The 22,445-nt window shown below is 41.6% G+C and overlaps 1 protein-coding gene across 5 annotated transcripts in view; it reads left to right on the forward strand.

The window, feature by feature from the left end:
• ATL2 (atlastin GTPase 2) overlaps window positions 1-17,890 on the forward strand; it is a 143,093-nt gene extending 125,203 nt beyond the window's left edge. For 3 of the 5 annotated variants that reach the window (XM_077486123.1, XM_077486128.1, XM_077486126.1), the window contains 2 exons: window positions 12,894-12,908; window positions 16,181-16,674. In XM_077486123.1, coding sequence (XP_077342249.1) covers window positions 12,894-12,908; window positions 16,181-16,288 — 123 coding nt within the window. In that variant the 3' untranslated portion in view covers window positions 16,289-16,674. The other 2 variants (XM_077486127.1, XM_077486124.1) reach the window with 2 other exon arrangements.
• Window positions 17,891-22,445: the final 4,555 nt, after the last annotated feature.

Raw genomic sequence — 22,445 nt, forward strand, 5'->3', positions numbered from 1 at the left:
CTTTCCCCTTTTATTTAAAAATAAAATAAAAATTACCCTAGTTTTATTACTGGTTAAAGAATGGACAAGGCTGAGCATTAACTACTTATAGATCCTACATCAGGCTTTGTTCCTGACAGAAAAAGCATGTGGGCATTTTAGATTAGGGGAAGAGCAGCTCCTTAAAGCCATGTCATGAAGGGAACACAATCTACAGTGTTATGCCTAGACATAGAAGGCTCAAATTCCAATTGCTCAGCCTGAAGGAGACCCAAAAAATTCACTCAATTCCTCCCATCCACTCTAAACCACATGGAGGAATGTTAAATTATTCAAATTTGCCTAGTAATTTTCATCCAGCTGAGCCAATTAAGCATTATTTGGCCAAAAGTCAAACTGTCTATGCCCAGCTTTAGGCTACATTCCTACTATAGCAGTTTGTGAACATGCATAATTTTGCTTGCATTTACGAAAAGGCACAGAAAATGCATGGCGTGCTTGTGGTGCAGGAGCACCTTTGCTGCATTTGTCACATGTAGGTCAGCCCATTCAAAATAGCAGCCTGCCTGATGTGTGTAGAGTGACCATCGGTGAAAAACAATGCGTGCATCAATGACTTCTGGTATCACAAATCATAGTTTGAATGAGGCTAGGAGAGAAGGCAGTCCCGCTACCGCAATGAAAGTCATCTTTTAGTGCAGCTTAGGAGCAAAAATACAGTAATTTTACAGGTACACTGTGAGGAGCAGGGGGTGATGACTGTTACTCATATATCCCAGTATGTAAAATTTCCACACAATTTAGTTTACCTTCCATTTAGTATGTTGCTTCAATCTGGCAGGTGAGTTCAGCTGTCTCCCTTTTTGTGATGGGAGGATACCTGCCTCTCTGGGAAACTTATACTAGACCTGTACTGAGCCAAGCATGTAGGCTCCTAATTTGTGTACATTACAGGACATAGGAATTGATGCTTAGACCATTTATTTAAAGCGGATTATATGCTGCAACCTTCTGGTGATTAAATAGACAACTGTTTTGCTGGCTAGTGACATAGTGTGCATAAGACTTCTTCATGTGCGTTTACAGATGCAATTTCTGCTGACAATAGACACAAATTGATGATCTTCTCACCTGTTTTCTAATACCTCAGAAACAGCCACAGGAAGTTGATTAGACTAGTTATGAGTTATTGTGATTCCCTAATGTCAGACATGCTGAATTCCCACGGGGGAGACTTCTCTCTTGGCAATGGCCGAATACAAGTGCAAGAGCACCTGGGACAAACGGTGGATATTCCATTGCAAGCCCTGAAGAAACTCGCATTTTCTGCTCAGATTGATATTAGTTCCCTTGTTCTAGAGGCAAAATATGACACTGACACCACTCCAGCCCCCTTATTTAGGCTCCCCCACAGACCTGTAACGTGGCCTGTCTGACCAAAGCAGAATTCTCTGCCATTGCGTCTGGTCTATTTCAAAGGCTATGGCCACTTTTGGAATTGTTTGTTGCTAAAATCGCTAAATGCTCTTCTGCCTTTCCTCCCCTTTGATTATCTTTAGATATTACAACTTAAACTGCCTGGTGCGCTTCTCTTTGTAGAAGGCAAGGAGGATGCTGACATTGTTGTGGAGGCAGCAGAAGGCTTTCTACTGCCAGAATTTTATGAAGTTATGCCAACTTCTGGCTACTGTGGATTCATTGGTTGAAGCAAGTGTTGTAGTCCTGGAATAGATGCACCTAGTGCTGCTCGTCCTCCATACAATATTTTTCTGCACACGAATGTGGGCTATTTCTAGAAAGCCTTTCTCTATTCCTGATAAAGCCATTTGGTCCAACTCCGGAGAGCTTATTTCTTACTCCTGACAACTTTTTGGCCTTGTACCCTTTGGAAAGGGAGTATGGAAATTGACTGTTTCCACTGTGGACCCAGCCATTCTTGCACTAAATCATCAATCTACTTTTTTATTGAAGGCATTCCCTCTTTTAAGGATTCAGTTGATGGATATTTGGAGACTTTTTTTTTTAAGTTCTCCTTTGCTTTTAAAATGTTCTTACCTGCATCTGGCTATTGCCATCTTGTCAGCTGCCCAGACGGACTTGAGAAATTGATGGGCAGCTTTCTCCAAATATAGATCTAATCTTGCTGCAAGATTATAACTTTTGCCATCGGCAAAAAAAGTGCTCCTCTACTGTATGAATATGATCTGTTCACCCCCGCAGGGCATAATCCTCTACTGCAGGTCCTTCCCCTTGTAGCACACCCTCCACTTCTAAGCTCACCACACCTACTCGTAAACCTTCACAATTAATGTTTGCCCTTACCCTTGGAGAGGGTCATATGCAAAGGAATGCCTCCTCCAAAATTGCTCTACCCAAGAACAAAGGCATCTCTGCTTGCTTGCTTTCATTCCTTCCTTTCTTCCTTTCTTCCTTCCTTCCTTTATTTTATCATTGGGCTCTTAAACGAAACCCTGAGCTTTCATATCCCAGCACCCTACAGACCCCTTTCTTAGCTTCTGAGTGAAATTGTTGAAAAACAAACAATGATGTATTCACCCCCCCCCCCCCCCCCCCCAAGTTGATACTGAATCATTCTTGGGCACCTACCTACATTATATTGCTTGGGATAGCTGGGTTTGATCTTGACGTTTTTCAGATTCTGTTAAGCAAAACATTTGCTCTATTGCTGTCCCCAGGCACATGTCATTGGCACTCTTCGGTTGCTTCTTCCATGATAACTTCCTTCAGGCGCTACTGGTCAACTCCTTTGGGACAGCCAGTGCCCATCCACTAAAAGTCACTGAATGGCTACTCCTCACCATGTAGGGAGTTTAACTCCATTACATTCTGCAGTGCTACCCCATCAGGAGATCCTGATTTGTGTCTCTGGTTCTTTTCCTCTTTGTAGCAGCAGCCAGGCAAACCTCAACATTCACCTTTTTTTATTTTTTTTATTTTTTTTGGCTCAAACAGCCTAGGGGTTGCTTGCTTCTTTTTCTTTTTTTTTTTTTTTCCTCCCATGTTTATTGCGTAGTAACTTGGATGGGCTTAAGGAGGCTGTGGGATACTCCAGAACACTGAACAAGAATGTGAGGACACTCTTTCCTGAAGGTATGCAGATCACTTCCCCCGTACTCCTAGATTTTATTGGGTAATAATCCCCTAGTGTGATGTTGGGGAACTTTGTTCTAAACATTCTTCTTCATCCTACAACTTCCATGCAAATAGCCCTCAGTATTCTACAGGTCTTTGTTAGGCCTTGTATTACCCCCTTTAAAAAGGTCTCTAAGAATGTTGTCCTTGATGCTTCCTAGAGCTCCTCTAATCCACTTCTCTGGGAAGGTCTTCTCCTTTCCCATGTCTTACTTTTGAAGACATGTCAACCAGCTATGATTCCCTTATAAGTGGAGTCACGACTGTCACCTAAAGTTGCCTGCTGCATATTACCTTGTGAACGACCCCTCTTATGTTCATCACAGGACATTCCCTCTTTAGATTTCCTCCTTGCTCTCACACCCAGTTGGGAAGCTATTTTCTCCCCTAGGGTTTATGCCCTCAGGGAACAAGTCCTACCTTTCCTATTGTAGCCAAGTTTCTCAAGATATACAGCATCAAAATCCTAGCCTCACAATGAGCAGCAGGTTTGCCATTTAGGGGACCAACCGGAATGGAAAAAGTCACTGTCTAATAAAAGCAGTGGCCCCAAGTTAGATTTGCCCAGCATAAGCTATAGCCAGATAATACAGGGAGATCTCCTCCTAATGAACTGGAGCCAGACAGAAGAAAACTGATGTCCTGATTGAGGTAAAAGGTGGAAACTACCTTGGGAAGAAATAGTTTCTTGGCTTCAAAACGACCTTGTCCCTGCTCAGGACCAAATGGTGTTTACCGGATACTGTTGCCAGTTCAGAAACTCTCCATGCGGCGATGAAGACAATTAGAAATGCAGCCTTATGGCAATTGGGACCATTCATGATTGGTTCAAATGGCAGTCTCTGGCAAAAGAACCAAATTTAGATCCAACAGAGTCACAGAGAACCATCACTCTGTATGACAGTCATAATCGAGGAAAAAGGAAGTTAGCGGCCTTTGAAACAAGATTACATGCACTGAGATCTGACCTTTATGTCCTGTGATGCAAGGGTAGACCTTGTTAGAATTGGACTTTCCAGCCTTTTGCATCATGAGGATTACTGAATCAGAGATACCTCTGTTGGAACCTGGGCTTTTCAAACCATGCCATTAAAACAAAACTGAAGCATGATGATAAACTGAAACCGAAGATCTGGAAAAGTCCAGCCTTCACCAAAAGTCTGATCAGGTTGGAGTACCGCACCTGCCTAGACCAGTCTAGACCTATAAGGATCACTGGAATTTGTTCCATCTCAATCAAGCTGTGCTAATTATACAGAGCCATTAGGACATCCACTTCTTCCACTGGAGGAACCCTGTACCTGGAGCGAAACTGTGTTTTTTTTTTTTTTTTTTTTGTTTTTTTTTTGTTTGTTTTTTAAACCTGGAGGCAGGGGGTCCACATTTGACAACTGTCACAGGTCCTGGAACACTCCTGGGTGTAGAGATCATTACTTTGGATTCAAGTGCTGCTGGCAGAGATTCTGTCTGTTTGCCAATTGTTCATGAACGAAATGGAGGACAAGGCTGGAACATGAATTTCTGCTCATGGAAAGATTTTTTACCTGTCTTGTTGTGATAAGACTTCTCTTTCCTTCCTGATTGATGAATGCCAGTCAAGTGTACATTATTGCATAGACGGCCATAGTGCCCAGAGCTCCATGATGTTGATCAGGTGGTCCGATTCCGCTAATGTCCAACTCTTCTGCAACAAGAAATCCAGGACTCCTTCCCAGTCCAACAGGCTGTCATTTGTTGTAAGGATCTTCCATGGGACCGGAAGGAAGGATTTCCCCAAACTCCAGAGCTGAATCCCTGAATCATCAGGTCAGAGACAACCTATCGAGTGAATCGGTCTGTATACAGATTGGTTTGACTTGTCCCGCAAGGAAGAAATAAAACTCCTGGCTTGAGCCATGTCTAGAATAAGACCCAGCTGTTCATAGCACTGCCTTTTTTGAAGGTTCGGGACCAAGCCAAACCTCTGCAAGGTGCGGACAGACCCACAGCAAAGGGAAAGATTTTTTTTTGGGGGGGGGGAGAATCTTGTTATGCAAGAGATATATAAATATAGTACTGTGCAAAAATCTGAGGCAGGGGAGAAAAATGCTGTAACGTAAGAATGCTTTCAGACATAGAAATGTTAATAGTTTTGATTTAATCAATTATCAAAATGGAAAGTAAATGAACAAAAGAGAAATCTAAATCGTTTTTGTGCATAGGACATGGGAACAAGGCTAAACGACTAAACTATGCACAAAAACATAGACACTGGGGTGCAGAAATATGGCGGCAGGTACTCCGGGCTAATAGTCAAAATGTTAAAATATTTGACTGTAGCAAAAGGCAGTTTATTTGAGAAGGGTGGGAGAGTGGTACAAGGAGCGTCTGCAGGCAACAATGAAGCATGCAGGAGGTTACATTTGGGGCTACATTTCTGCTAATTTGGTCAGGATCAGAAGTGTCCCCAATCTATCATGCCATACCACCAGGGAGGAGTGTGATTGGCCTCAAATATTTATTCTGCAGCAGGACAATGGCCCAAACATGCAGCCAATGTCACTAAAGAGGAAGTAAATTACCCTGTTGGGTTTTACTTCCTCTTTTGTTCCCTGCAAAGTTAAAGCGTAATGGGCTAGTATGCACTGCACTTACCTGCAAACGAAGCCTGCGCTGTCCTCTCTGGTGGCCGCATCCATCTCGTCCCCTCTTTCTTCCGGGGCCGTGGACTCTGGCTCTGTGACTGGCTGGAGCCATGTGACATTCCCACGCATGTGCGCCAGGGCTGCCAGTCACGGCACTCACTGGGCACAAGGGTTGTTTCTTCAAAGTGTATCGGTGCAATACAGGGTAAATATCTCCTAAACGCCACAAATTTAGGAGATATTTACAGTACCTATAGGTAAGGCTTACCTATAAGTACAAGTTCTAAAAAGGGGTTTACAACCACTTTAAGAACTATAGTCAGGTCCATAAATATTGGGACAATACAAATCTAATCTTTTTGGCTCTATACACCACAACAATGGATTTGAAAGGAAATGAACAAGATGTGCTTTAACTGCAGACTTTCAGCTTTAATTTGAGGGTATTTACATCCAAATCGGGTGAGCGGTGTAGGAATTACAACAGTTTTTATATGTGCATCTCACTTTTTAAGGGGCCAAAAGTAATGGGACAATTGGCTGCTCTGCTTTTCCATAGCCTGGTGTGTTATTACCTCATTATCTCATTTACAAGGAGCAGATAAAAGGTCCAGAGTTAATTTCAAGTGTGCCATTTGCATTTGAAATCTGTTGCTGTCAACTCTAAATATGAGATCCAAAGAGCTGTCACTATCAGTGAAGCAAGCCCTCAATTAGGCTGAAAACACAAAATAAACCCACCAGAGATGGCAAAGACAGTAGGTGTGGCCAAATCAACATCCTTAAAAAGAGAGAACACACCGGCAAGCTCAGCAACGCCAAAAGACCTGGAGGACCACGAAAAACAACTGTGGTGGATGACCGAAGAATTCTTTCCCTGGTGAAGAAAACACCTTTCACAACAGTTGGCCAGATCAAAAACACTCTCCAGGAGGTAGGTGTATGTGTGTCAAAGTCAACAATCAAGAGAAGACTTCACCAGAGTAAATACAGAGGGTTCACCACAAGATGTAAACCATTGGTGAGCCTCAAAAATAGGAAGGCCAGATCAGTTTGCCAAACAACATCTAAAAAAAAATGGCCAAATCAATCACCTGACCTGAATCCGATTGAGCATGCATTTCACTTGCTGAAGACAAAACTGAAGGAAAAATGCCCCAAGAACAAGCAGGAACTGAAGACCGTTGCAGTAGAGGCCTAGCAGAGCAACCGGGGATGAAACCCAGCATCTGGTGATGTCTATGCGTTCCAGACTTCATGCTGTAATTGACTGCAAAGAATTTGCAACAAAGTATTAAAAAGTGAAGGTTTTATGGATGATTGTTAATCTGTCCCATTACTTTTGGTCCCTTAAAAAGTGGGAGGCACATATACAAACTGTTGTAATTCCTACACCGTTTATCTGATTTGGATGTAAATCCCCTCAAATTAAAGCTGAAAGTCTGCAGTTAAAGCACATCTTGTTTCATATTCAAATCTATTGTGGCGGTGTGTATAAAGCCATAAAGATTAGAATTGTGGCGATGGCCCAATATTTATGGACCTGACTGTATCTTCAGTGTAAAGAAGAACAAGGAGTCCTGCAAGTGATGGTTTGGCCCCCACAGAGCCCTGATCTCAACTTCGAGTCCATGAAGAACCTCGATTACATGAAGAAATAGGATTTGAAGCAGCCTTCATCCACAGAAGACATATATTCTTATACCTGCACCTTTTTTATAATAAATTTCAGTTGTTGCACCAAGCACTAAAACTGTCGCAAATTTATGTACTCATTATGCAGCACTATTTTATGCAAGACTACCCAGAATAAATAAGTATATCTACCATCACTATATCACGTAAAGTTGTAGTGCTATAAATGAATCACGGATTGCAAGTAACGCGGTCCATGAGTGTTTCGCAATACAAGCAGTTTTTTTTGTTTTGTTTTTTTAATTCTGACTCTCTTTGCGAGCGTTGTCTCGCTAGACTAGCAGGCTTCAAGCCTCTGGGACGTACAGTACTTAGCCAGGGGTGCAGGGCTGCCGGTGACACCCAGAGCCACTCGGAAAAAATGTGTTGCCGGGTGTCTATGGCGCCCCTGCACTGCTGGCCACATGCAGTGCTGCATAGACAAGTGGTGGCTGTGGAACAGATTATCTGAGTTTCCATTATTTGCTATGGGGAAACCCTCTTTGATATACGAGTGCTTTGGATTACAAGCATTCTTCTGAAACAAATTATGCTCGTAATCCAATGTATTGCTGTGTATATATATTTTACTCATATTAAGCAAAGTGTCTAGTTCATACATAAAGTTCATCTGATAAATGTGCAGAAGTCGGCAAAGTTCATCCAAAGTGCCATAAAGTGCTCTGTGTCAATCATCCAGTGAATAAATAACTAATGCGTAAACACATTTTATTCACTGAATGCTTTGTGTCAATTATTATCAATAAAGTGCTTTGTGCTCCTCCAATGTCTCCACAGCACTTTTCAGTGATTCCTTCAAGGCTGTACACCTGCATCCACACCTACGAGAACTCGCCAGAAAATATTGACCACTCAACAAGGGGGGGGGGGGGGGGTGATATTTTATGCCTTTATCTTTTTATTACTGCTGTTATCACCACATTGCATAACCATCAGGGGCCAATCACAGGAAGGATATATAAAAAATGCTCCTAGTGTAAAACCTTTAGTGCTTTAAAACACATTTAATAAAATAAATATTGCACTCACAAATTTGAGCACACAATACAATACTTTGTAGAGCCACCTTTTGCTGCTATCACAGCTCCAAGTCGCTTTGGATAAGTCTCTATGAGCTTACCACATCTTACCACTGGGATTTTTGCCCATTCCTCCTTGCAAAACCGCTCCAGCTCCTTCAAGTTAGATGGTTTGCACTTGTGAACAGCAATCTTTAAGTCTGACCACAGATTTTCTATTGGATTAAGGTCTGGGCTTTGACTAGGCCATTCCAACACATTTACGTTTCCCCTTACACTGCTAAAGGAACACTTGAGTGGTTTGTTTGGGGTCATTGTCCTGCTGGAAGGTGAACCACCGTTTTGGCCACAAATCGCACACAGAGTGGTACAGGTTAGCCAGACATAGCATTTTCTTTGGCCAAAAAGTTAAATTTTAGTCTTGTCAGACCAGAGCACCTTCCTCCATACATGTTGGGAGTCTCCCACATGCCTTTTCGCAAACTCAATGTGCCATTTTGTTTTTTGTTGTTGAAAGTAATGGCTTTCTTCTGGCCACTCTGCCATAAAGCCCAACTCTATGGAGCGTAAGGCTTATTGTCGTCCTATGTACAGATACTCCAGTCTCTTCCGTGGAACTCTGCAGCTTCACCAGGGTTACCTTAGGTCTCTGTGCTGCCTCTCTGATGCCCTTCTTGCCTGATCTGTGAGTTTTGGTATGCGGCCGTCACTTGGCAGGTTTGCTGTTGTGCCATGTTCTTTCCATTTGGTTATGATAGATTTGATGGTACTCCGAGGTTTAGGTTCTAAAAAAAATATCCAAATATTTGATGATCCCTAGATTTGTACTTCTCAACAACATTGTCCCTTGTTTGGAGAGTTCCTTGGTCTTCATGGCAGTGTTTGGTTAGTGGTGCCTCTTGCTTAGGTGTTGCAGTCTCTGGGGCCTTTCAAAAATGTGTATATGTAATGAGAGATCATGTGACATTGCACAAAGGTGTGGACATCATTTCACAAATTATGTGACTTCTAATAACAGACCAGAGCTTTTTATGGGCTTCATAACAAAGGGGGTGAATACATACGCACATGCCAATTATCAGTTTTTTTTTTATTTCTGAAAAATAGTTTCATGTATATATTTTTCTAACTTTACTTCACCAACTTAGACTATTGTGTTCTGACATCACATATAATTCAGATAAAAAAATTTTTAAGTAAAGTCAGCAATGTAACAAAATAGGTAAAAAGCCAAAGGGGTGAATACTTTTGCACCAGCTGAAACTGATGAGGGTGGAGCCAACAAGCGGCGATTGTTGCATCTGTTGACTCAACTTTTTTTCTTTTAAAAGAGAGGGATCAATGTTTTGTGGCAAGTTCTCATAGTATGCAGGTACATCACCTTGAAGGAATCACTCTGAGACATAGTGTAGAAAGTGTGCTGTGGAGACACTGAGCACATAAGACTGAAGTGAAGCATGGCTTTGGAGGAGCGCACAGAGCACTTGATATTAACAGAGCACTTTACAATTTATTAATTGGATGAAATTTATACATTCTTATTTATTCATTGGATGATTGAAACAGCACTTTATGCAGTGGATGAATCTTGCTGATTTCTATGCACTTTATTTACTCATCAGATGAACTGTTGATTTATGCACTGGACACTTTGTCTTGCAATACACATATTGCTTGTTTATTTACTATTAAGCAAAGTAACAGCACTCCTTTTTAGCGCTTAAACTTTCCATCCTATAGTGGTGGTAGTTATACTTGTTTGTTTTTGGGTAGTACATACCTCTACAGAAGATCTGTGGTTAGTTATCCTAGATCAGTGATGGCGAACCTTTGCACCCCAGATGTTTTGGAACTACATTTCCCATGATGCTCAACTACACTGGAGAGTGCATGAGCATCATGGGAAATGTAGTTCCAAAACATCTGGGGTGCCAAGGTTCGCCATGGGTGCACAATATGTGGCCTTCCAGTTGTTGCAGAACTACTAGCCCCATCATGCCTCTGCCTTTGGGAGTCATCTTGTAATTGTCAGCCTTGTAGTGCCCCATGGGACTTGTAGTTTTGCAACAGCTGGCGGGCCGCAGGTTGAGCACCCATGTCATTGATGGAACAACCTACCTGCTGAGGTTCTCGTGCAATCGTACCTAGCATCAATTCTTTGGTTAGGAGGCAAAGGGTGGTCACACAAAACTTTGATTTATTTTCTGTTTTACTTTCCATTATGTTAATAGATTATTTTTATCAACACTTGTATTTCTGAAAGCATTCTCAATTTAAAGCATTTTTTTTTCACACCTGCCTAAGACTTTTGCCCAGTACTGTACGCATGCACGTGTGAGTCTTTTGACCAAACCGTCATTTTTATGCATATTGTCCAACTCCAAGCTGTATAACCTTGAATGCTTATTGGATTTAAGTGTGCATAATTATTAGGCAGCTACTTTTCCTCAGGCAAAATGGGCCTGATTTTTTAAAAATTTTTTTACTACTTTAAAAACACACACAAACACACACACAGTTGAGAGAGGTGCAAATTAATTGCCAAAGATTTGCGAAGAATCAAACATGAAGCTACCAGGAACTCATTATCCTCCAGTGCTGTCATATTCCAGAACTGCCACCTACCTGGAGTGGCCAGAGGTACAAAGTGTTCAGTGCTCAGGGACAGCCAATGTAAGGAGGGCTGAAACCCGACCACCACTGAACAAGACACATAATTTGAAATGGGCTAAGAAATAGCTGAAGGCAAATTTTTCAAAGGTTTTTTTTTTTTGGACTGATGAGAGTGACTCTTGATAGTCCAGATCAATGGGCCTGGGGCTGGATCAGAAATGGGCACAGAGCTTCACTTCCACTCTAACACCAGCATGGTGGAGGTAGTTTATTGATAGGGGCTGGTAGTATTAAAGATGAGCTAGTTTGGACCTTTTTTGAGTTGAAGATTGACTCTAAATCCACTCCAAACATACCAGTTTTTAGAAGACCCTTTCTTCAAGCAGTGGTACAGGAAAAAATTTGCATCCTTCAAGAAGACCATGATATTTATGCAGGATAATGTTCCATTCCATGCATCAAAGTACTCCACTACATGGCTAGCCAGTAAAGGCCTTAAGGATGAAAAGAATGACATTGCCCCCTTCTCCATCTAACCTAAACCCTATTGAGAACTTGTGGGCCCTTCATAAACAGGAGGTTTACGGTGAAGAAAAACATTACACCTCTCTCAACAGTGTCTGGGAGCCTATGGTTGGTGCTGGACAAAAAAGGTGGAGCAACAGATCAAGAAACTGACAGACCACATGAATGGAAGGCTTATGACTGCTATTGGAAAGAAGAGTTGCTATATTGGTCACCAATTCTTCTTCTTTTTTTTTTTTTTTTTTTTTATAATATATATATATTTTTTTTTTTCCCTCCCCTGAAATGTCACGTTTATTTTCATTTTAACAGATGAAAATAATAAACAAACAAGTAAAATGGCAAAATTTTAATTGAGTTGCATAATAATTCTGTACACTAAGGTCCCTTTCACATGATCGACCTGCAAAGCCTGTCTGTTTTTCAGGTGGGTCTGAGCGGGCCACGGACCTATATAGGCAGGCAGATGTCAGCAGAAATGTGTTCGTTGACCCCCGCCTGCCATCTGATCTGACAAGACAACAAACGGCTGGTGATGCATCGTTTGCCATCCATTCAGGCGATTGGATGAAAACGGACAGGTTGTCTGTATTCATCCAATCTCACCATAGAGAACAGCGGAGCTCTGACAGGTCCATCCCTGCACAGTGAGCAGACATGAACCTATTGTTTTCCTGCTCAGTAGGGATCAACGGCGCGAGCCCCCTTCCCCCTGCGCGCTGAGCATATCCACCCTATGTGAAATGGGCCTTATAGTTGCCCAATAACTGTGCACATCGATATTCTCCTAAGAAGGCTAAAACCTCACTTTTACATTCTTAATAAACCTCAAACCTGAATATTTAACGTTTTGGATTGACAGAGAGCACTGTAGTTCAATAACTAAATGAATCCTCAGAAATACTGTGTGTGTATATAGATCTTTGTTTTTTTTTTTAAGGCTGTAGCTGCTTTCTAAAGAAAACTAAAATGTTGCACCTGGAATGCATTTTGTTGATATAGGCTCTGTTTACACTTGTGCAATTTGTCATGTGACTTTGGACACATAAAATTTTTTATTGGAAGCTGCCAAAGAACAGCATAATAGTCCTGAACGCTATGCATGCAGTTTCTGATTTGTGTTTCCTACATGGTAAGCATGAGAGTGCCAGCTCATTCTGAGATGCGGTTTTGTATATTTTTCCCTATGGTCTCTATTTTATTTTCCTGCTAATGTTGTAACCTTTCTAATCACTTAACAATTCTCCCTTTCCCTCTTTCTTTGTCTTTTTACTCTGCTGCACAGAGGAGTCCCAAAAAGGTGAGGTGCTGTTGTCATTCTTTGAGGTATAGTTCAGGACTGAATGGCATGTGCTCTGGCCATGGTAGGAGATCCTATACGAGGTACATTTAACCAGAAGATCTCTCTGATCTAGCAGTTGCTTAAGAAGAGGACAATAGAAGGCTGGCAAAATGTCTAGGGCTGGCAATACACAATTCATATTTTGGCCGGTTCAGCAGAAACCAGCTGAGGTTCGAACCATTAATGGGCAGGCTGAATGTACTAATTAGATCAATCAACTTGGGTACAACCAGCCTGCCAGATTTGCTTCTGATTATTGCCAGTGGCTGCTATAGCTGCTGGCGATAATCGCTGTATTCTAGTGGGGACGGCTTCCCCTGCCTGCCCTTGTCAGGAGCAGACAATGTCTCTTTGCAGGAGGGATTCCCCTGTCAGCACTGTCTGTGTTGATGGGTAATTGTGTGAATTTCTTTCCTCCAAGCTGTGGCTGCAGGAAACAAATTTGCACCATCTACGGGTAGCTTAAGTGTAAACAGTCTGTCTAAAGACTAGGTAAATCCTCTAGTATAGCTCTAAAGTGAGCGACAGTGGGATTTATTAAGAGAATTACTGACAGCATTAAGCCTAGTACACACAATCAGAAAAGAAAGATGCAGCTTTCAAAGTGATCGTCCAATAATCTGATTAGTACACAGCTTTTGATCGTTGATCAGGACAGGTCATGTGAAATTATCTGCCGGGACTAGCATGGAAAATTTTCTCGTATGAGACCAGATTGTATGATTTTCAATTATTCGGTACAGTTTTCATCCATAAACACAAAATACATTAGATTGGAATTTTTACTCTGGTGTATGAAAATCTGCGTAACCGCTTCATTTAAGATATAGAGACTAGCATGCAAAAAAAAACACAATCATCTGTTTCACCTGATGAGCTTATCTAGTATAACTGATTCAGGTTGCAAGAATTTAAAACTTTATTATTATTTTGCAATCGCCATCTGTTATCTTAGACAGTGGTCTGAACAGTCAGGCATTTATCTCATGGTACTGGCAACAGCTTCACACTCATGTAAGAGGTCAGAGCATAATCTATACTGGTGCTATTTCTAATTCATTAATCCTACGGCTATCTTATAGCAGATTTATCGCATTGCATTACTTCCCCTATAAAATGAATATTACCAGTTAATATTTAGTTTGCAACACTGGTCCTGGTATGAATCTACTGCAAGCCGAAAATGATTACAAAAACTGGTTTGTTCAAACAAGAAGTTCCTGATTTTCAAGCCCCTTTGAAAGTTAATCAGCAGGGGTTAGGCCTTTATATGCAAATAATCATTGTTCTTGTAAATTTCTATTGCTAATTATAGTATATGGCAATAATTATCCACAAATCATACACTGACCGTTCGTAACATTATGACCACTGATAGGTTAAGTGAATAACATTGATTATCGCTCTACATTAGCATATGAAAGTGGGTGGGATATATTAGGCAGCAAGTGAACATGTCCCTGAAGCTGCTTTGCTAAAAGCAGACAAAAAATAGTTGAGTGTAAAGCCTCATACACACGATAGGACTTTGTACAAACTTTCCCTTGGATTTTTGTACAAAGGGCGTCGGCCCTGAATTGGTATTGCATACACACGGTAGGACTTTTTCAGCCAACTTTCACCAAATCATGTGGTTTTTCTGCTCTTTACCGCCACCTTTGGTCAACTTCTGGATTGTTGTCTGATCTTTTGCATTGCTTCTGAGCATGCCTGTTTGTACTTTGTACAAAAGTCTTATGGTTTTCTGTACACACGATCAGACTTTGCTCCATTGGACTTTTGTTGCCAGAAAGTTTGTCCGTTCGCACAGCCAACAAAAGTCCAATGAAAACCAAAAAAGTTTGTCCGATGGAGCGTACACACGGTCGGATGTTGCTCCAAAACAGCTAATTTGCATGTTTGTTGTCAAAAAGTCTGATCGTGTGTATGGGCCTTAAGGATTTGAGAGACTTTACCAAGGGTCAAATTATAATGGCTCGATGACTAGGTCAGAGCATCTCCAACATGTCAGCTCTTGTTGGAGGATACAGGTCTGCAGTGGTCACAACCTACCAAAGGTGGTCCAAGAAAGGACAACCAGCAACAATGTCATAGGCAGCCAAGGCTCATTTAATGCATATGCAGAATGAAGGCTGGCTTGTGTAGTCTGATCCAATAGAAGAGCTACTGTAGAGCAAATTGCTGAAAAAGGTTAGCGCTGTTTCCAATAGAAAGGCGTGTGAACACGGTGCATCGCCGTTTGTTGTGTATGGGGCTGGATAGCCACAGACTGGTCAAGGTGCCCATGCTGATCTGTGTTTACAGCCAAAAGTGCTTTGAAAGGCATGTGAACATTAGAACTGGTCCAGAAGTGTGATGGAGGATAGTAGCCTGGTCTGATGAATTCAAGAATGGTTTTGGGAGCACAATGACTGTGAGCTGTTGACTTGGCCTCCACATCTCAATCCAATCGAGCATCTTTGGGATGTGCCATAAAAACAAGTCTGATCTGCCTCCCAACTTACAGGACTTGTAGGTGCTTTTACTGATGACTTGGTACAAAGTACCACAGCATCCCTTCAGTGGTCTAGGGGAGTCTGAATTTGACTGACCCTCCGGTGCCACATTTGGTACCTTTTGATGGGGGAGAGGATACCTGTCTTTCACAGGTATCCTGTCCCCCACTTCCGAGAGCCTGGCCGCGGCCATTGACTTCACTGCTCGGCTCCCTCCTCCCACTGCCAGGCCAATAGCTGAGAGAAGCAGAGTCTCGCACATGTTCAGTAGGGTTCCCTTACCCGCACCCGACAGCTGATGGAAACATCAGCTGCGGGTGCTGACATCACGGGACCTCAGGACAGGTAAGTGTCCGATTATTAAAAGTCAGCAGCTGCTGGCTTTTAATTTCTGGAGCCATGGGCGGACCTCCGCTTTAATAGCAGGTGTTTTGGGTTACGTCTTTAACACACACGCAAACTGCCTGTCAAACATGCATTAATGCCATGTGCATGTTTGTTCAGTATTTTGAGCAGGGTCTTGCATCTGTAAATCTAGATGCCAAATAGCAATAATATATTGCTAAGAGCCATGCTCCTGTCCCATCACCCTGTAGAAAACGAATGGTGGGATGAATACTGTGGCCAAACACATGACACCTTTCAGGACTGAAGTGTACCTCAAATTTTTCTTTTACCTTCCTTCTATCCTTTTCTATGGACTTTCTGTACCTAATCAACCACTTCATGTTCCAGGTCTTTTCCAAACTATATGAAGTTTGTAAACGTCGTCTGGGTCGCCAAGCTTTCATTTCCAAACAAAGACACAGAAGGTCATCAAACAATAACAAGAAGAAAAATTAAAGCATACATTCACCTTTCCTTTTGCTTCTTTGAGACATTTTGTTTCTGGGACAGTTATAAAAACTGGTGTAACGAGCTTATCACAAGTTCCTGAGTTCTTACAGGGCCGGGCCTGGAAACCAGTGTGCCTCCAGCTGTCTATTCCCAGCATGCTTTGCCAGCTGGAGAGTCACAGGTTCCCTGCCCTTGACATATGGAATTATGCTATGTGTACTTTTTTTTTTTTTTTTTTTTTTTTAATATGCAACCAAATTCACAGGGTGAGAGGTGTTTTAGAGCACAAGTTTTATGTTTATTTTTTCATTTTATTTACATTGCATGCCCTTTATGCCTTATTTTTCATCTTTTTATTTTTTTTGCTTTTATTTTATTTTTTTTATTTTGTACACTAGGTGTTGAAGCCACTGAGTGATAATTTGATGGAAGATAACATAAGACAATCTGTGACAAACTCAATCAAGGCAGGTCTTACAGAGCAAGTGACTCAAGCTTCCCGGATAAAGACAGACTGACAGGCCATTTCTCCAACTGCATCCTTTCCTTTCCTGTGCTTGTTTTGTACAATGACAACTCTAAACGGAAACCAAAGTTTACAGTTAGATGGAATAGAAACTGAATAATTGACATGCTGCCACACATCTGTTCCCTGTGGATTATCTATGTAGCTTTTTTTTTTTTTTTTTTTTTTTTACACATTTTTAGCACAGTTATGGATGCTGCTTTGCCCTCTAGTGGCAAAAATCAGTAAGTGCAGCAGTAGTGCCTCTGCACTTTGACATCAGTTGACCTTACAACTTAGCTTTGTTCCAATCAGTTTGTCTCCCCTCTTGTCTAAGTACATGTAACCACAATGTTAAATTATGCTCTTCTAAAAGAATGAATGTAGTGTCCACTTATAAATTTTAATATTTATATTCCATATAGTTATGCTATTTATGATATATTGGGTTATAAAGCAATCTCCTGGTAAATTCACTGCCTTTGGTACATGTTCCCTTTTCACATACAGTATACATAGCTTAATACAAAGAAACCTTTGTAAAAACAAATGCCTTTTTTTAATTCAAGGACCTGCCATAACATAGAAGCATATCAGGGGAGATGGGCAGTGGATTTTTGTTCCCCCTATCTGTTCAGCCTTCATGTATATACTGTATGCCATTAATTTTATTGGGGGTGGGTGGGGCACAGTCCATCCAGAAGCATAGGCTACAGCTTTAGGAGCTCAGATCACGTGTACAGCATTTGTTATTTTCTATACAAATCAGATAGGGCATGTATATGATATATAAATAATATAAATACCAATTTTTGTATCAAGTTTTTGTAGTCCATGCCAAATCCCGGTTCTGTGGTAGGCTAAGTGAAGTCCCTGCTTGGGGACTGTTTGTGACTCATGTAAATGTGAATGCATCAACCAATCTCAAGTTTTGATATATTTGTGATATTTACCTGCCTTGAGCACTGCTGTCTCAGCCCAATGGCTGGAAAAAAAAAAAAAAAGCATTTTTGTTGTGAATCCTATTTGTCCTGTTTAAAATTTAAAGCCGTTTCCTGTAATTTATTTTCAGTATAATTAAAATCTGTTGTATATATGGCACAGCAACAGTCTGTGGGTTTTTTTTTTTTCTTCCTTTTTTTGAATGAAGTGGCTTATTATAACAAAAGTGCATTTGTTGTTTAATGTAAACAGGTGTATAGGTTTGGATTTTATTGTGCACTTACAGAAGTGTGACAATTTTAATTAAAAAAAAAGTTTGTGTTTTTTTTTACTGTGATAATCAATGAGGATAAGGTATCTAAAAAATAAAATAAAAATAGTCCTGCAGGCAGAGAGGTGGTTCATAACATGTAGTTTACAGTATACAGTGGAGTAATCTGGAGTATGTAACAGTGATAGCCGCTATATTTAAAGCACTCTACAACACACACCCTGGTCCATAGCATGTAGCAAAGTATACAGAGGGAAAGAGCACAATATGAACCAAAGCAGTGTGTAAAATACAAATATATTGTGTGCCCTTGTACAGATGTGCTCAGTTTATTACAATTATATGCTCTTCTCCAGGACCAGCCTCACCTGAGCTGTTACTTCTGAATGGAGCAGAATAGTGCTTGGTATAAGTCTTCCGTATAACAGCAATTAGACTAAGAGTGCCAGCAGTTTTAACAAATCTAAGCTACAATGCTTTGCATATTGCACAAAGTTAAAATGCCTACAGGCAGGTAGAGAGCTCCATTCCCATTCCATGCCTTAACTGACTCATCAACCAGGCACAGGCTTGGAAGGGGATTATTTCAAGTAGTGTTAGACCCCCCCTTTCACACTGAGGCACTTGACAGGCACTATATATCTAAAAGTGTTGCCTGCAAAGCGCCTCTCCTCTCACTCTGGTGTGAAAGCCTGAGTGCTTTCACACTGAAGCTGTGCGCTAGCAGGATGCTCACAAAAGTCCTGCAAGTAGCATCTTTGAGGCGAAGTGCTGCAGCAGCAGTGTGTACACCACTCCTAACAAGTTCCCCACTAGCGGCCGAAAAAAAAAAAGACTGTAAAGCACCGCTTTACTACCGACGCTGCTCAGTGTGAAAGTGGTCTTAGAGCCGGTCAGGTTTATATTGCTGTTTTTGTTACACGAAGTAGAGAATTCCCACATAGTCTCTCCAAAGTAAGGTGAAAAACATCTTGAACATTTATCGTCCCAAAATATATCTTCTACCACAGTCAACGCTGTATCCTGATCTAGGCCGACAAGGCCCAGGCCAGCACGGAAAGGGTCCCCATCAGCTTGCGCCAGTCTTATGGGGCAGACTGGGCTGAAAAGGCAAATTAGTCTAGCGCCACACTGCTTCCGGTATGCAGGCAGCATTCCGAAACTGGTAGGGGGGGACTTCTAATTTTGACTGTCGTATCATCCTGGACCACAAACCCTCCTCGCTGTGCTATGTTTTCTGCTGCACCATTGCCATGGTTATATCTTAGTCCTCTCCATAAAATTATCAGAAATTTGTGCTTAATGTAGAACTATAGGCAACACTTTTTTTTTTCATTTTAGCCCCTGTCAGTTTATATATATTTTTTTTACCATCCGTCCCATTGCAGAGATTTCCCTTCACTTTCTGCCCAATAGCCAAACAGGAAGTGAGGAAATTATGCAATTTAAGGGAATCCATTGCGTGTGGTGTGCCCCCCCCCCCCCCCCCCCCCCCAGGCCCTCTGAACTAGTGCCCCCACTCAAAAATGTCAGGGCAGGTCTTAAACAGCAAGGGGTGGGTCATATTTAAATTATGGGGTACACAGGTTTAGTCAGGCTTAGGGCAGCACAAAACCTAAATATACTACTGACCACAGTCCTGGTGAAAAGCATAACATTCGTAACTGCGGAGGCTGATCTGCCTTTAGAAGGATAAAAATAAAAATTTGCCAGTTATTTTAATGGTCATGCATATCCAACCTATGCACATCTGCATTATACTGATTTCATATAGATTGAGATAATGTGTGAATTTTTTTTTTTCAGTGTTATGCCTTGAGGAAAAAAGCTTCTTGTAGTGAAATGACTTTGCTGCACTAAAAGTTCTCTACTGCTGGACTACTGCACTCCTCGTTAGTAATTCTCAGTACAGGGAAGTGTTATGAATTCAAAGAATGTAAACAAGGAGGTGTATGGAAATGAGGTGAGGTTACGGCATTACATAGTGTCAGCCCTGCTGCTGGACTACAGAACTAATGGGATTTCAGTATAGCAGATTCAGCACTGTCTGCGCACTACAGGATGTTAAGGCATACTGAATTTCTGGAAGGATCTGCTGGTATTTTTCTGCACCTATAGCATTTTAAAGAAACAAAAACAATGGGGGAAATGTACATTTATTGCAAATGTATCAATTATTTGTAAATGGAGTTAAAATACTTCAGTATACAGTGGAAGGGGAAAAAAGTAGTTGAGTGAGAGAGTAGTTTGGTGAGAGGGCGACAATTGGTGCAATTATTCAGAAATGGAACAAAATAGCTGTCAGTCTCCCTTTGTCTGGGGCTCTATGCAAGATCTCACCTCATGGAGTTTCAATGATCATGAGAACGGTGAGGAATCAGCCCAGAACTACATGGGAGAATCTTTCAATGATCAAGGCAGCTGGGACCAGTGTCCAATAAGGATGAGCTCCAGCGTGTTCGCACAGCCAACGTGCAGAGCCCGCCTGTCTGGACTGCGCTAATCACAGGCAGTGAGACATTGTCCGGATGTGTGGCTGCAGAGATCGAGAAATGTCTGTCTGTGATTAGCGCAGGGCCGACTTCCTGGTGGGCTGTGCGAACACGTCGGAGCTCATCACCAAGAAATCAGTTGGTAACACTACACTGTGAAGGACTGAAATCCTGCAGTGTCCGCAAGGTTCCCCTGCTCAAGAAAGCACATGTATAGGCTTGTCTGAAGTTTGGTAAAGAACATCTGAATGATTCAGATAACTGGGGGAAAGTGTTGTGGTCAGATGAGACCAAAATATAGCACTTTGGCCTCAACTCGCAGTGTTTGGAGGAGGAATGCTGACTATGACCCCAAGAACACCATCAAACCTGGAGATGGAAACATTATGCTTTGGGGGTGTTTTTCTGCTAAGGGGGACGATGGACAGGGCCATGTATTGTCAAATTCTAGGCAAGCTAGGGCATTAAAAAGTTGTGGCTGGGTATTCAAGCATGATATTGACCCAAAACACACGGCCAAGGCAACAAAGGAATGGCTCAAGAAGCAGCACATTAAAGGACCTGGAGCGGCCTAGCCAGTCTCCAGACCTTAATCCCATAGAAAATATGTAGAAGGAAACTGAAGATTCGAGTTACCAAATGTCAGTCTCAAAACCTTAATGACTTGGAGAGGATCTTTAAACAGGAGCAAGACAAAATCTCTCCAGATGTATATAAACCTGGTGGCCAACTACAAGAAACGTCTGACCTCCTGAGATTACCATCAAGGGTTTTGCCACCAAGTACCAATTCATGTTTTGCGAAGGGGTCTAATACGTATTTCACTCATTAAAATTCAAATCAAATTTATAACTCTTTTGGAATTGTGTTCTTCTGGATTTTTGTTGTTCTTCTGTCCCTAATAGTTAAAATTAACATTATTGACTGATCATTTGTCAGTGGGCAAATGTACACAATCAGCAGGGGATCAAATACTTCCCCCCCCCCCCCCTCAGTAGATAAGTCAGTCATTCCTTTAAATAATATTCAAAATACACATACCTATTGATATGATGCTAAGAAGCACATCACTAGAGGAAAGTCTTTTTCCATGGCCCTCTTGCCACGATTTGTGTGTGACAATTACAAAGTAGTACTAAAGGATGTTTTTTTGCACAAAATGCATGAGTTTGATTCTAGCAATTCATTGCAATAATTCATGTATTGTGCCGAACGTGTCACATGCTCAGCCTCCAGGTCCCTCCCCCCAAGTTTCTAGGAATTCAGGGTTTTCTGATCTCCCTCCTTTGGGACTAAGTCCCATAAATCATCACAAGCTGCTTTCAGTGATCTGCCAGATGTGTGTATATTGGGCACAGGCCACGTCATTACATTACACTAGGACCATCAACAGGAGGACTGCTTTGGCAGAGCTCACTAGGACCCTGCAGGGCGAGGGACCTCTCTTACAACAGAAGCTGATGCTGGAGGTCAGGGGAAGAGTGACTGGGTGGTACCAGAAGGGGAGAAAAAAAATGGCAGAACTAGTTACCAAGTCAAGTTTTACCCAGTGCATATAAAAATCGCTTTTAAAAATCTGTACTGAGAAAATGTGTAATTGCTGAGCTCCTTTTGAGAATGCTAGCTGGCAAGCTGTTAAAATGCTCTACAAGTTCAATACTTGTAAAATGTATGGGGGAGCAGCAGTTCTGATGTTCCTTTAAGCATTCACATTTAAAAAGGTCAAAGAATTGAGACAGCCAAGCGACTAGCTTTTCACGTCGCAAATATCTGGCAATGCATGCCTGTGCAAAATGAGATTAAAATACCAAGCCAATTGTAGCTTACAGAAACCTATAGAGTACATTTCATAGCACTTTAGTTAAGTAGGATCTGCTAAAATGGAACTACACTTGCCTATCCTACAATGACACAATATCCTTGCCGGCATATTTGCCCGGTCTTCTGGGTTTA

The sequence above is a fragment of the Lithobates pipiens genome, unplaced genomic scaffold, assembly GCF_037356315.1.
Source record: "Lithobates pipiens isolate NorthernLeopardFrog02 unplaced genomic scaffold, aLitPip1_a1.2 Scaffold_18, whole genome shotgun sequence".
NCBI classification, from domain to species: domain Eukaryota; kingdom Metazoa; phylum Chordata; class Amphibia; order Anura; family Ranidae; genus Lithobates; species Lithobates pipiens.